The sequence below is a fragment of the Symphalangus syndactylus genome, chromosome 8, assembly GCF_028878055.3.
Source record: "Symphalangus syndactylus isolate Jambi chromosome 8, NHGRI_mSymSyn1-v2.1_pri, whole genome shotgun sequence".
Classification (NCBI taxonomy): domain Eukaryota; kingdom Metazoa; phylum Chordata; class Mammalia; order Primates; family Hylobatidae; genus Symphalangus; species Symphalangus syndactylus.
Window position 1 is genome coordinate 134,664,408 of NC_072430.2, and position 13,849 is coordinate 134,678,256.

The 13,849-nt window shown below is 41.8% G+C and overlaps 1 protein-coding gene and 1 non-coding gene across 2 annotated transcripts in view; both read left to right on the forward strand.

Moving 5' to 3' along the window:
- FBXO36 (F-box protein 36) overlaps window positions 1-13,849 on the forward strand; it is an 86,939-nt gene that overhangs the window by 40,597 nt on the left and 32,493 nt on the right. The window contains exon 2 of the mRNA XM_055290927.2: window positions 12,632-12,740. Coding sequence (XP_055146902.1) covers window positions 12,632-12,740 — 109 coding nt within the window. The remainder of the gene's footprint in view (window positions 1-12,631; window positions 12,741-13,849) is intronic.
- On the forward strand, window positions 9,410-9,516 carry LOC129488911 (U6 spliceosomal RNA). Its single transcript, XR_008659756.1, has one exon. It is a non-coding gene; the product is annotated as a U6 spliceosomal RNA (small nuclear RNA).

The window sequence follows — 13,849 nt, forward strand, 5'->3', positions numbered from 1 at the left end:
GGTTTTTGTTTTCAAATCACATTTGAGATATGCTTTTAATACAATAAAAATCACTCTTTTCAGTTTGCATGAATTTAAAAAAATGTATAACCACCATCATTATCGAGATATAGACTATTTCCATCAACCGAAATTGTCCTCATACCTCTTTGTGGTCAGTTTCCTCTTCCATCCCTAATCGTTGGTATCATTGATCTGATTTCTGTTTTTTTTCTTTGTTAGCCTGCCGTAAATGGAATGTTATGGAACATAGCATTTTCTGTCTGGCTTCTTTCACTTATCTTAATGCTTTGAGATTCAACTGTTATTGCATGTATCAGTATTTCTTTTTTTTTTTTGAGACGGAGTCTCGCTCTGTCTCAAAGTGGCTGAAGTGCAGTGGTGCGATCTCGGCTTACCACAGCCTCCACCTCCCGAGTTCAAGCGATTATCCCGCCTCAGCCTCCTGAGTAGCGGGGACTACAGGTGCCTGCCACCACACCCGATTATTTTTTGTATTTTTAGTAGAGACAGGGTTTCACTGTGTTGGCCAGGCTGGTCTCGAACTCCTGACCTCGTGATCTTTCCGCCTTGGCCTCCCAAAGTGCTGGAATTACAGGCGTGAGTGACCGCGCCCGGCGCATGTATCACTATTTCTTTTTATTGTTGAGTGACATTTTGTCATATGGATGTACTTACCCATTTACCACTTGATTGTTTTGGTTATTTCCAGTTTGGAGCTATGATGAACTAAGCTGCTTTAAACATTTCTAAAAAGGTCTTTGGAGATTTTTCCATGCAATAAGTTTTTATGTTTATTTAGTAGAATTTATCAGTCTTTATTTGATTGTTTCCGGATTTTGAGACATAGTTTGAAACATGTTGAAGGAATTCACCATTTTTTTCCTTCTAGGACTTATATGGTCTGATTTTTTAATACGCAGACCCCTTCTTTTTTCCTTTTTTTTTTTTTTTTTTGTAGAGATGAGGGTCTCACTATGTTGCCCAGGCTGGTCTCAGACACCTGGGCCCAAGTTCCCACCTCAGCCTCCCAAAGTGTTGGGGTTACAGGCTGAGCCACTGCACCTCACCTATATGCTGATCTTTGATCTACTTACAGTTTTTCCTGGCGTGAGGCATGAATGAATTTTCTTTTTTTTTCTTTTTTATTTATTTTTTTATATTTATATTCTTTTATTATACTTTAAGTTCTAGGGTACATGTGCACAACATGCAGGTTTGTTACATATGTATACATGTGCCATGTTGGTGTGCTGCACCCATTAACTCGTCATTTAACATTAGGTATATCTCCTAATGCTATCCCTCCCCGCTCCCCCCACCCCACAACAGGCCCCAGTGTGTGATGTTCCCCTTCCTGTGTCCAAGCGTTCTCATTGTTCAATTCCCACCTATGAGTGAGAGCATGCAGTGTTTGGTTTTTTGTCCTTGTGATAGTTTGCTGAGAATGATGGTTTCCAGCTTCATCCATGTCCCTACAAAGGACATGAACTCATCATTTTTTATGGCTGCATAGTATTCCATGGTGTTTATGTGCCACATTTTCTTCATCCAGTCTATCATTGTTGGACGTTTGGGTTGGTTCCAAGTCTTTGTTATTGTGAATAGTGTCACAATAAACATACGTGTGCATGTGTCTTCATAGCAGCATGACTTATAATCCTTTGGGTATATACCCAGTGATGGGATGGCTGGGTCAAATGGTATTTCTAGTTCTAGATCCCTCAGGAATTGCCACATTCACTTCCACAATGGTTGAACTAGTTTGCAGTCCCACCAACAGTGTGAAAGTGTTCCTATTTCTCCACATCCTCTCCAACACCTGTTGTTTCCTGACTTTTTAATGATGGCCATTCTAACTAGTGTGAGATGGTATCTCATTGTGGTTTTGATTTGCATTTCTCTGATGGCCAGTGATGATGAGCTTTTTTTCATGTGTCTGTTGGCTGCATAAATGCCTTCTTTTGAGAAGTGTCTGTTCATATCCTTCGCCCACTTGTTGATGGGGTTGTTCGTTTTTTTCTTGTAAATTTGTTTGAGTTCATTGTAGATTCTGGATATTAGCCCTTTGTCAGGTGAGTAGATTGCAAAAATTTTCTCCCATTCTGTAGGTTGCCTGTTCACTCTGTTGGTGGTTTCTTTTGCTGTGCAGAAGCTCTTTAGTTTAATTAGATCCCATTTGTCAATTTTGGCTTTTGTTGCCATTGCTTTTGGTGTTTTAGACATGAAGTCCTTGCCCATGCCTATGTCCTGAATGGTATTGCTTACATTTTCTTCTAGGGTTTTTATGGTTTTAGGTCTAACATTTAAGTCTTTAATCCATCTTGAATTAATTTTTGTATAAGGTGTAAGAAAGGGATCCAGTTTCAGCTTTCTACATATGGCTAGCCAGTTTTCCCAGCACCGTTTATTAAATAGGGAATCTTTTCCCCATTTCTTGTTTTTGTCAGGTTTTTCAAAGACCAGATGGTTGTAAATGTGTGGTATTATTTCTGACGGCTTTGCTCTGTTCCATTGGTCTATATCTCTGTTTTGGTACCAGTACCATGCTGTTTTGGTTACTGTAGCCTTGGAGTATAGTTTGAAGTCAGGTAGCATGATGCCTCCAGCTTTGTTCTTTTGGCTTAGGATTGACTTGGCAATGTGGGCTCTTTTCTGGTTCCATATGAACTTTAGTTTTTTCCAATTCTGTGAAGAAAGTCAGTGGTAGCTTGATGGGGATGGCATTGAATCTATAAATTACCTTGGGAAGGATGGCCATTTTCACGATATTGATTCTTCCTATCCATGAACATGGAATGTTCTTCCATTTGTTTGTATCCTCTTTCATTTTGTTGAGCAGTGGTTTGTAGTTCTCCTTGAAGAGGTCCTTCACATCCCTTGTAAGTTGGATTCCTAGGTATTTTATTCTCTTTGAAGCAATTGTGAATGGGAGTTCACTCATGATTTGGCTCTCTGTTTGTCTGTTATTGGTGTATAAGAATGCTTGTGATTTTTGCACATTGATTTTGTATCCTGAGACTTTGCTGAAGTTGCTTATCAGCTTAAGTAGATTTGGGGCTGAGACAATGGGGTTTTCTAGGTGTACAATCATGTTATCTGCAAACAGGGACAATTTGACTTCCTCTTTTCCTAATTGAATACCCTTTATTTCTTTCTCCTGCCTGATTGCCCTGGCCAGAACTTCCAACACCATGTTGAATAGGAGTGGTGAGAGAGGGCATCCCTGTCCTGTGCCAGTTTTCAAAAGTAATGCTTCCAGTTTTTGCCCATTCAGTATTATATTGGCTGTGGGTTTGTCATAAATAGCTCTTATTATTTTGAGATATGTCCCATCAATACCTAATTTATTGAGAGTTTTTAGCACGAAGGGCTGTTGAATTTTGTCAAAGGCCTTTTCTGCATCTATTGAGATAATCATGTGGTTTTTGTCTTTGGTTCTGTTTATATGCTGGATTATGTTTATTGATTTGCATATGTTAAACCAGCCTTGCATCCCAGGGATGAAGCCTACTTGATCATGGTGGATAAGCTTTTTGATGTGCTGCTGGATTCGGTTTGCCAGTATTTTACTGAGGACTTTTGCATCGATGTTCATCAGGGATATTGGTCTAAAATTCTTTTTTGTTGTGTCTGTGCCAGGCTTTGGTATCAGGATGATGCTGGCTTCATAAAATGAGTTAGGGAGGATTCCCTCTTTTTCTATTGATTGGAATAGTTTCAGAAGGAATGATACCAGCTCCTCCTTGTACCTCTAGTAGAATTCAGCTATGAATCCATCTGTTCCTGGACTTTTTTTGTTGGTAAGGTATTAATTATTGCCTCAATTTCAGAGCCTGTTAGTGGTCTGTTCAGAGATTCAACTTCTTTTTTCAAATGGCCACCCAGTAGTTCCTAAATCATTTATTCCGAAATCAATATTTTTAATCTGATTTGAGTTCTATTTTATAATTATTTATATTTAATTAGTATTAAATATTATAATATTCAATTAAAGTTATGAATTAAAAACGTATTTTCCCTTAAACTTTCAACACACAACTTACAAACCTAGTAAATTCAATTATAAATCAAATAATTTTGTGTTAAAACTTAAAACTCTTATTTTCATTGTACTTTGATTAATGTTTAATTATACAGTTGACAAATTAAAATCTCAAACATTTATGCACTGTTCACAAACTTAAACTGTCTTAAACATATTAATTAAAGACACAAAACTTATACATCTAGCAAATTTAATTCTCTTAAATTTTTGTTTTGTTTTGTTTTGTTGAGACAGGGTCTTGCTTTGTCACCCAGGCTAGAGTGCTGTTGCAGGAACACCACTCACTGCTGCCTTGACCTTCGGGGTTCAAGCAATCCCCTTGCCTCAGCCCCACTACAAGCTGGGACTACAGGCATGTGCTACCATGCCTGGCTAATTTTTGTATTTTTTGTGGAGATAGTATTTTGCCATGTTGCCCAGGCTGGTCTCAAACTCCTGATCTCAAGCAGTGTACCCACCACAGCCTCCCAAAGTGCTGGGATTACAAGCATGAGCCACTGTGCCCGGCCAAATTATTATTATTATTATTTTTTGAGACGGAGTCTCACTCTGTTGCCCAGCTTGGAGTGCAGTGGTGCAATCTCCACTGACTGCAACCTCTGACTCCCAGGTTCAAGTGATTCTTATGCCTCAGCCTCCCGAGTAGCTGTGATTACAGGCATGCACCACCACATCTGGCTAATTTTTGTATTTTTAGTAGAGACGGGGTTTCACCATGTTGGCCAGGCTGATCTCGAACCCCAGACCTCAAGTGGGATCCAGCCACCTCGGCCTCTTAAAGGCATGAGCCACCACACCAGGCCCAAATTATCTTAAATTTATATACTCCTTATAAACTTGAGTAAATTCTGTTAAGCATTTCAGTCTATAATCACGAACTGAATATATTTAATTTTCTCAAGCATTACCAAAATCTAAAGACGCATAATTAGAATTCTACCAAGATCAAACAAGGCTTTTTTTTTTTATTTTTTTGAGAGAGGGTCACACTCTGTTGCCCAGGCTGGAGTGCAGTGGCACAATCAACAGCTCACTGTAACCTTGACTTCCCAGGCCCAAGCAATCCTCCCACCTCAGCCTCCCTAGTAGCTGGGACTGTAGCTGGAGGCCACCACACTCACAAATTAAAAAATAAAAATAAAAAAAATTTCGGGCCAGTCACGGTGGCTCACACCTGTAATCCCAGCACTTTGGGAGGCTGAGGCGGGTGGATCACGAGGCCAGGAGATTGAGAACATCCTGGCTAATATGGTGAAACCCCATCTCTACTAAAAATACAAAAAATTAGCTGGGCATGGTGGCACATGCCTGTAGTCCCAGCTACTCAATAGGCTGAGACAGGAGAATCGCTTGAACCCAGGAGGCGGAGGTTGCAGTGAGCCAAGATCAGCCACCACACTCCAGCCTGGGTGACAGAGACTCTGTCTCAGAAAAATAAAAAATAAAAATAAAATAAAATTGATAAATTGGGCTTTGTCAAAATTAAAAACTTTTGCTCTGTGAAGACCCTGCTAAGAGATGGAACAGAATAGGAGAAAATATTTGTAAACCACATACCTGACAGAGGATTAGTATTTACAATAAATAAACAAACAATCTTGTTAGAAAATGGACAAAAGATATTAAGAGGTATTTCACTGAAGAGGATATATAAATGGCAGATAAATCCATGAAAAGATGTTGAACAATTAAAATCACAGTGAGACAGCACTACTCACCTATCACAATGGCTAAAATAAAATAGTGACACTACCAAATGCTGGTGAGGACCCAGAGAAGCTGGATCATTCATATACTGCTGATAGGAATGTAAAATGCCCATTACCATTTTAAGTGCCAACATTTTGACAGTGGCAAAAAAAACTAAATACTCAGCTACCATATGGCCCAGCAATTGCACTCCTGGGCATTTATCCCAGAGAAATGCAGACTTATATTCATATGATAACCTACACACAAATGTTTATAAAAACTTTATTTGGGGCCGGGCGCAGTGGCTCACACCTGTAATATCAACACTTTGGAAGGCTGAGGTGGGAGGATTGTTTGAGCCCAGGAGCTCGAGACCAGCCTGGGCAACATAGTGAGATGCTATCTCTATTTAAAGAAAAAATATATATATTTGTAATAGGCAGAAACTGGAAACAACTCAGAAACCTGAGCATCAAAGTAGCAGTGTGGAAGAAAATCCAGAAGCTAGAGAAGAGTGCACTTTTAACCTAGGCTATAAATAGTTATGGGAGGGCATAGTGTGAGCCTGATATGTTTACAGCATTCTCAGAGTCAAAATCAAAAGGAAGCCATCTCTATGTAATAGCAGCGCCAGCTTAAGAGCCCAGCACCTCATTACTGTTATCACCAATGCTCTTGACGTCACAGAGGACAATATTCCGTGTGAAACACTGCAGACACTCATTTAGGACATGATTCAGAACACTCAGATCCTGAAGATAGATAACTTTTAGGAGAACTTTCGTCTGTTTATTCCACTTATATTTTCCTTTTTTTAGATATATTCTCGGGTAATATAGATTTGTCATATTAAAATTAATATAATGTTACTATAACTTGTAAAATGAATGAATTAGTATAATTACTAACAATAATGTTCTAAAATACATGCCTAATGAAGAATTAAAGAGCTCTTTCAGTAACTCTGAAATAAGTGATGAAAAACCATTGTCTTAATTTCCTGGCTCCCCTCATAGTCCAAAATGGCTGCAGCAATTCCAGCAATTAAATCAACACACAAAAATTATCAGTGCCCCCAAAGGAGCTGTGTTTTGTTGTGTCTTTTCTTACAAGTGATAAAATCATGGCCGGGTGAGGTGGCTCACGCCTCTAATCTCAGCACTTTGGTAGGCTGAGGTGGGCAGATCACCTGAGGTCGGGAGTTTGAGACCAGCCTGGCCAACATGGTAAAACCCCATCTCTACTAAAAATATAAAAAATGAGCCAGGCATGGTGGTGAGCGCCTGTGATCCCAGCTACTCAGGAGGCTGAGGCAAGAGAATTGCTTGAACCCAGGAGGTGGAGGTTGCAGTGAGCAGAGATCGTGCCACGGAACTCCAGCCTGAGTGACAGAGCAAGACTCCATCTCAAAAAAAAAGAACAAACAAACAAAAAAAACAAGTGATAAAATCTTTCTCAGAGTCCCAGCAGACCTCTGGTATCTCATTGGCTGAAACTTTATCACATGCCTGTGCCCATACCAATTGCTGGCAGGGGGAAAAAAAATCTACCCAGAAATGACTTAGACCAATCAGGGCTTGCCTCCTAGAGCTACTGATGAGGCCTATACTCTGAGCACAAGCTATGTGCAAAAGAGGATACTGGAGAAAAGGAAGGGCAGGTGGGCAAATGAATGCTGTGTGGCAAACAGCATCTGCCACAGATTCCCAATCACATCCACTGTGTTTGAAGAGTATTAATTTAACTTTTTTTTTCTTGAGATAAGGTCTCATTTTTTAACCCATGCTAGAGTGCAGTGGTACAATCATGGCTCACCACAGCCTCAACCTCCTGGGCTCAAGTGATCTTCCCACCTCAGCACAAACACGCACCACCATGCCCAACTAATTTTTTTTGTTTTTAATTTTTTGTAGAGACAGGGCCTCACTGTGTTGACTAGGCTTGTTTTGAACTCCTGGGCCCAAGTGCTCCTCCTCCTGCCTTGGCCTCCCAAAATGCTGGGATTGCAGACATGAGCCACTGCACCTGGCCCAAGTATCCAATTCTTTTTTTTTTTTTTTGAGATGAAGTCTCGCTCATCTCAATGATCGCAATGACGCGATCTTGGCTCACTGCAACCTCTGCCTCCTGGGTTCAAGTGATTCTCCTGCCTCAGCCTCCCAAGTAGCTGGGATTACAGGCTCCTGCCACCGCGCCCAGCTAATTTTTGTATTTTTAGTAGAGACTGGGTTTCTTTTTTTTTTTTTTTTGAGACGGAGTCTTTCTCTGTCCCCCAGGCTGGAGTGCAGTGGCGCGATCTCGGCTCACCACAACCTCCACCTCCTGGGTTCACGCCATTCTCCTGCCTCAGCCTCCCGAGTAGCTGGGACCACAGGCGCCCGCCAACACGCCCGGCTAATTTTTTGTATTTTTTAGTAGAGACGGGGTTTCACTGTGTTAGCCAGGATGGTCTCGATCTCCTGACCTCGTGATCCACCCGCCTCGGCCTCCCAAAGTGCTGGGATTACAGGCTTGAGCCACCGCACCCGGCCCAAGACTGGGTTTCACCACGTTGGACAGGCCTGTCTCAATTGAACTCCTGACCTCAGGTGATCTGCCCGCCTCGGCCTCTCAAAGTGCTGGGATTACAGGCATGAGCCACTGTGCCCGGCCTACCAAGTACCCAATTTTTAACAATTACTAGTAATTAGGAAAATCAAATACCAGGTCCGACTGAAAGCTGAAATAATTATCTTTGAAGATTATGATTAGGAAAATAGATCTCAATGAAGTATAGCTATGATTGAATACTATTAGACAGTTGATGAAAAAATATGGTTCTGACCTTCTGGCTTTTGGGGCTGAATTTATCACTGTAAATATGAAGGACTGACCAGTAAGTGACCAGCAAGTGAACAAAGGGAGAGAGGAGGAGGGAAGACCTGCCCTTATGGAACATACTCTGTGTCTGGCATCGTGCAGGGCACTTTGGATATTCTCTCATGTCATCCCACCAAAATTCAGTGGGATGAGTATCATCCCACTGCCTCAGCCTCCCAAAGTGGTTACAGGTGTGAGCCACCACGCCCGGCTGGATTCTGAGTTTTTATTATCATAATTCAGCTATGACAACCATCTTTATTAAAAAATATTGTGGCCAGGCATGGTGGCTCACGCCTGTAATTCTAGCACTTTGGGAGGCTGAGGCAGGAGGATCACAAGGTCAACAGTTCGAGACCAGCCTGGCCAACATGGTGAAACCCCATCTCTACTAAAAATACAAAAATTAGCCAGGCGTGGTAGTGTGCGCCTGTAATCCCAGCCACTTGAGAGGTTGAGGTAGGAGAATAGCTTGAACCCGGGAGGTGGAGTTTGCAGTGAGCCAAGATCCCACCACTGCACTCCAGCCTGGGACAGAGCAAGACTCTGTCTCAAAAAATAAAAAATAAAAAATACTGTGTACCTTGTCAATAAATTCCTTAGGAAAAACTCTTCCAAGTTGGATGTCTGGGTCAAAGGGCATGGATACCTGAAAGGCTTATAATAGCTATTGCCAAACCAGTTGACACTCCTCTCAACGATTTTTTTAAAGGGCTTCCATTTTTCCCTGTCCTCACCAATATAGGGTTTTATCACTTAAAAAAATTACCAATTTGAGAAAAAATAAGTGTTAGAAAATATCTTATTATTGTGTTCGCTTTGGCAGCATACATACTAAAACTAGAACTATACAGGGAAGATTAGAATGGCCCCTGCGCAAGGATGACATGGAAATTCATGGAGTGTTCCATATTTTTAAAAAATGTCTTTAAAATTTTAGGCCAGGAGTGGTGGCTCATGCCTGTAATATCACCACTTTGGGAGGCCAAAGTGGGCAGATCAGGAGGTTAGGAGTTCAAGACCAACCTTGCCAACATGGTGAAACCCCGTCTCTACTAAAAATACAAAAATTAACCGGGTGCAGTGCGGGCACCTGTAATCCCAGCTACTCAGGAGGCTGAGGCAGGAGAATTGCTTGAACCCAGGAGGCGGAGGGTGCAGTGAGCCGAGATCGTGCCACTGCACTCCAGCCTAGGGACAGAGCAAGACTCCATCTCAAAAAAAAAAGTCTTTAAAATTTTAAATATGTCTATTAGGCTGGGCACAGTGGCTATAATGCCAGCACATTGGGAGGCTGAGGTGGGCAGATCACTTGAGCCCAGGAGTTTGAGACCAGCCTGGGCAACATGGCGAAACCCCATCACTACCAAAAAAAATACAAAAATTGGTCGGGCGCGATGGCTCACGCCTGTAATCCCAGCACTTTTGGAGGCCGAGGTGGGCGAATCACGAGGTCAGGAGATCGAGACCATCCTGGTTAACACGGTGAAACCCCGTCTCTACTAAAAATACAAAAAATTAGCCGGGCACAGTGGCAGGCGCCTGTAGTCCCAGCTACTCGGGGGGCTGAGGCAGGAGAATGGCGTGAACCCAGGAGGCGGAGCTTGCAGTGAGCCGAGATTGCGCCACTGCACTCCAGGCTGGGCGAAAGAGCGAGACCCCGTCTCAAAAAAAAAAAAAAAAATACAAAAATTAGCCTTGGGGTGGTGACACGCACTTGTGGTCCCAGCTACTCAGGAGGCTGAGATGAGAGAATCACTTGAGTCCAGGAAGTCGAGGCTGCAGTGAGCTGGGGTCGTACCACTGCACTCCAGCCTGGGTGACAGAACAAGACCCCGTTTCAAAAAAAAAAAGAAGAAGAAAATAGCTATTAATTCTGTTTTAATAAGCACAATACATGGAACATAATTGAATCTTGCAGTTAAGTTGTGATTGTGAACATTAGTTTTCTGTGTACTGTTCTGTAGAGTGGTCTGATGGGTTGTAGTGTGAAGGTTATACATAAAAAAAAAAGCGTCAGGCCTCCAAAGAAACTCTGTGTTTATGAGTTAGCAGAGAGGAAACTTGGATTCTGGTCCTAGCTAGCCGTGTTTCCTTAAGCAAGTGTTATATTCTCGGTAATTTACTTTAAATACCTTGGAGGGGCCAGTGGGAAGCTTATCTGTGTGTGCGACTTAACTTGAATGTGTGCCATGGAGAGCGTCCCTCCAGTGGCCATTGTGACAAGCACTGCAAATGTTGCCTTCTAAATCAGTACCAGAGGGTTCATTAGTTAGTATAAGGAATGTCAAAATAATTTTTCCTTGATGAAATGAATGGTATGCAAGATATGAGGCCAACAGATTGTACAGGCATCTCTGCCTTTTCATGAACAAGTTAAGAGGCAAGCCCAGCAGTGTAACATTTCTGGAGCGGTGCCCTGGGCTCGATCTCCATTTGTTCAGGAATCCCCCACTCAACCAAGGATTTTGTTGCTTGATCTGGCTGGAAGGATCACCGACTGTCATTATATCATAGAGGCCTTGCCTATTAATATTAAATAATGTTTAATGGAAAGGAAACTTGCAGTGCAGAGAGATTGTCCAGGCCTGTGTTGCTGTAAAATGCATGCCAATTCTACTGCAGTGCTTGATACCCCTCTGTTGTTAATTGAATTGTATCCCTGCCAAATTCTAATGTTGAAGCTGTAGCCCCCAATGTGACTGTATTTCCCATCTTTCTCCTCCTAGCCTTCATCGAAATGCAGGCATAATTTGGTCTGTTTCTCAAATCGGAGGAAGTTTTGTCATCTTAATTACCTACCCAGCTCCATTACAGGTTTAAAAACATAACATAAGATATGTTTCAAGGGGCTTCTCATCAGGCCCATTAGTTGACACTGTCATGAAATCAACACAGCCTTTAAGTGCAGTCTATAACCATGGAAATGAAGTTTGCTTCAGATAAACCAAAATTCTCAGAGAAGACGAATGTGCTATCAGCAGATCCATTACCAAGAAGTGTCCTGTGTAATGACACTTTTTCATGCATCAAACTAAGCATAATGATGCTTTCCCTATCTCTGTCCATGTAACGGTTGCTCTCTGTGGGAAAATTATCCACTCATCTTTTCTGTCCCTGTAGACGGGGAAGGAAGGAGGAGAGCTGAGCAATTTCTTTGGAATTAGCTCCCCAAATTATGGAGTGTTTATTCTCAGACATCTTCCGGAAACAGATAACCATTTGGCTCTGGGTGATTTTAACATCAATTGACCTGATGGATTTTTTTTTTTTTTTTTTTTTGAGACAGGGTCTCACTCTGTCACCCAGACTGGAGTACAGTGGTGCGATCTCAGCTCACTGCAGCCTCAACCTCCTAGGCTTAAGGGATCCTCCCACCTCAGCCTCACAAGTAGTAGGGACTACAGAGCACACCACAATGCCCAGCTCATTAAAAAAATTTTTTTGTGGAGACGGGGTCTCACTATGTTGCCCAGACTGATCTAGAACTCCCGGGCTCAAGCAGTCCTCCCACCTCAACCTCCCAAAGTGTTGGGATTACAGACGTGAGCCACTATGCCCAGCCTTTGACCTGATCTATTTTATTTTATTTTTTTTTTGGTTGGGTGACGGGCGGGGGATAGAGTTTCACTCTTGTTACCCAGGCTGGAGTGCAGTGGCGCAATCTCGGCTCACTGCAACCTCCATCTCTAGGGTTGAAGCAATTCTCCTGCCTCAGCCTCCCTAGTAGCTCAAGTGATCCACCCACCTCAGCCTCCCAAAGTGCTGGGATTACAAGTGTGAGCCACTGCAGCCGGCCAACCTGATCGATTTTAAAGGTTCCTTTTAGCACTATGGTTTTGTGATTTTAATCTCTAAGGAAAATGTTCTTTGATGCCCAGAGCTTAATTCTAATTTGATGTGATGCTAGACTGCAAAGTTATAGCTAATGTTGGACACATAGCCTTATGCGAATTTTCAAAACCCCAAACTTAATGTAACTGTTAGTATTGAAATCAATTTTAATTCATATCACTTTGTATTTAATTATAGGTAATCTTTAGATGGTGGAAGATCTCTCTAAGGAGTGAGTATCGATCAACAAAACCTGGAGAAGCAAAAGAAAACCATGAAGACTTCCTAGAGAATTTACATCTTCGAGGTAAGGAAGGGAACATATTATATACCACCATTAAGTTCTCATTAATTAGCGGTAGATTTTGTTAAAGAAGTTTCAAATATATTATCACTTGAAATATTGATATGCAATTATGTACTTACATATACAATGTTAGATTCTTAAAAACCAGAAAACTGTTATTTTTTTCTCTTGGAAAACATATTAGCATTTGGCTGGGTGCGGTGGCTCACGCCTGTAATCCCAACACTTTGGGAGGCTGAGGCAGGTGGATCACAAGGTCAGGAGTTCGAGACCAGCCTGGCCAAAATGGTGAAACCCTGTCTCTACTAAAAATACAAAAATTAGCTGGGCATGTTGGCACACGGCTGTTATCCTAGCTACTCAGGAGGCTGAGGCAGGAAAATCACTTGAACCCAGGAGGCAGAGGTTGCGGTGAGCTGAGATCAGACCATTGCACTCCAGCCTGGGCAACAAGAACAAAACTCTGTCTTAAAAAAAAAAAAAAGATCCTAGGTTAACATGTGGACCCCATTAATGAAGTTAAAATCAAGTAAATATAGTTTTATGCTATAATATTTCTGAATTGGGCAGTGGCAAACAGCCAAGTGGTTTGGGCTTTACTGGGAAGGGCTTGAGGGGAAAACTTTTATATGGTGTTTTCTGAAGGAAGACAAAATATTTGATTGGTTAGAGTGGAAATTCCCTGGTTAGAGGTTAGTTGGCAGTTTCTGACTGGTAAAGTCTCTAGTTAGAGGTTAGTTGGCGGTTTCTGCCTGAGAAAGCAGAAATTTCCTTTTCCTATGCTACAACCATCTATATTTAAAAAACATTTTTTTTAATTAAAAAAAAATTTTGTAGAGCCAGGGTCTATGTTGCTCAGGCTGTTTTTGAACTCCTGGCCTCAAGTGATCCTCCTGCCTCAGCCTCCCAAAGTGCTGGATTACAGGCATGAGCCACTGCACCTGGCCCAACCATCTGTTCTGAGTTGGGTTTCAGTTTGCTTACATAAGAACTCAGGACACTGGAGACATCTAAGCCCAATTGCTTCCCAATTAATTATTTTAACACTTCTCAATATGAATAATTCAAACATAAAAAGCAGACAGAATGGTTGTTGTTTTTTTTTCTTT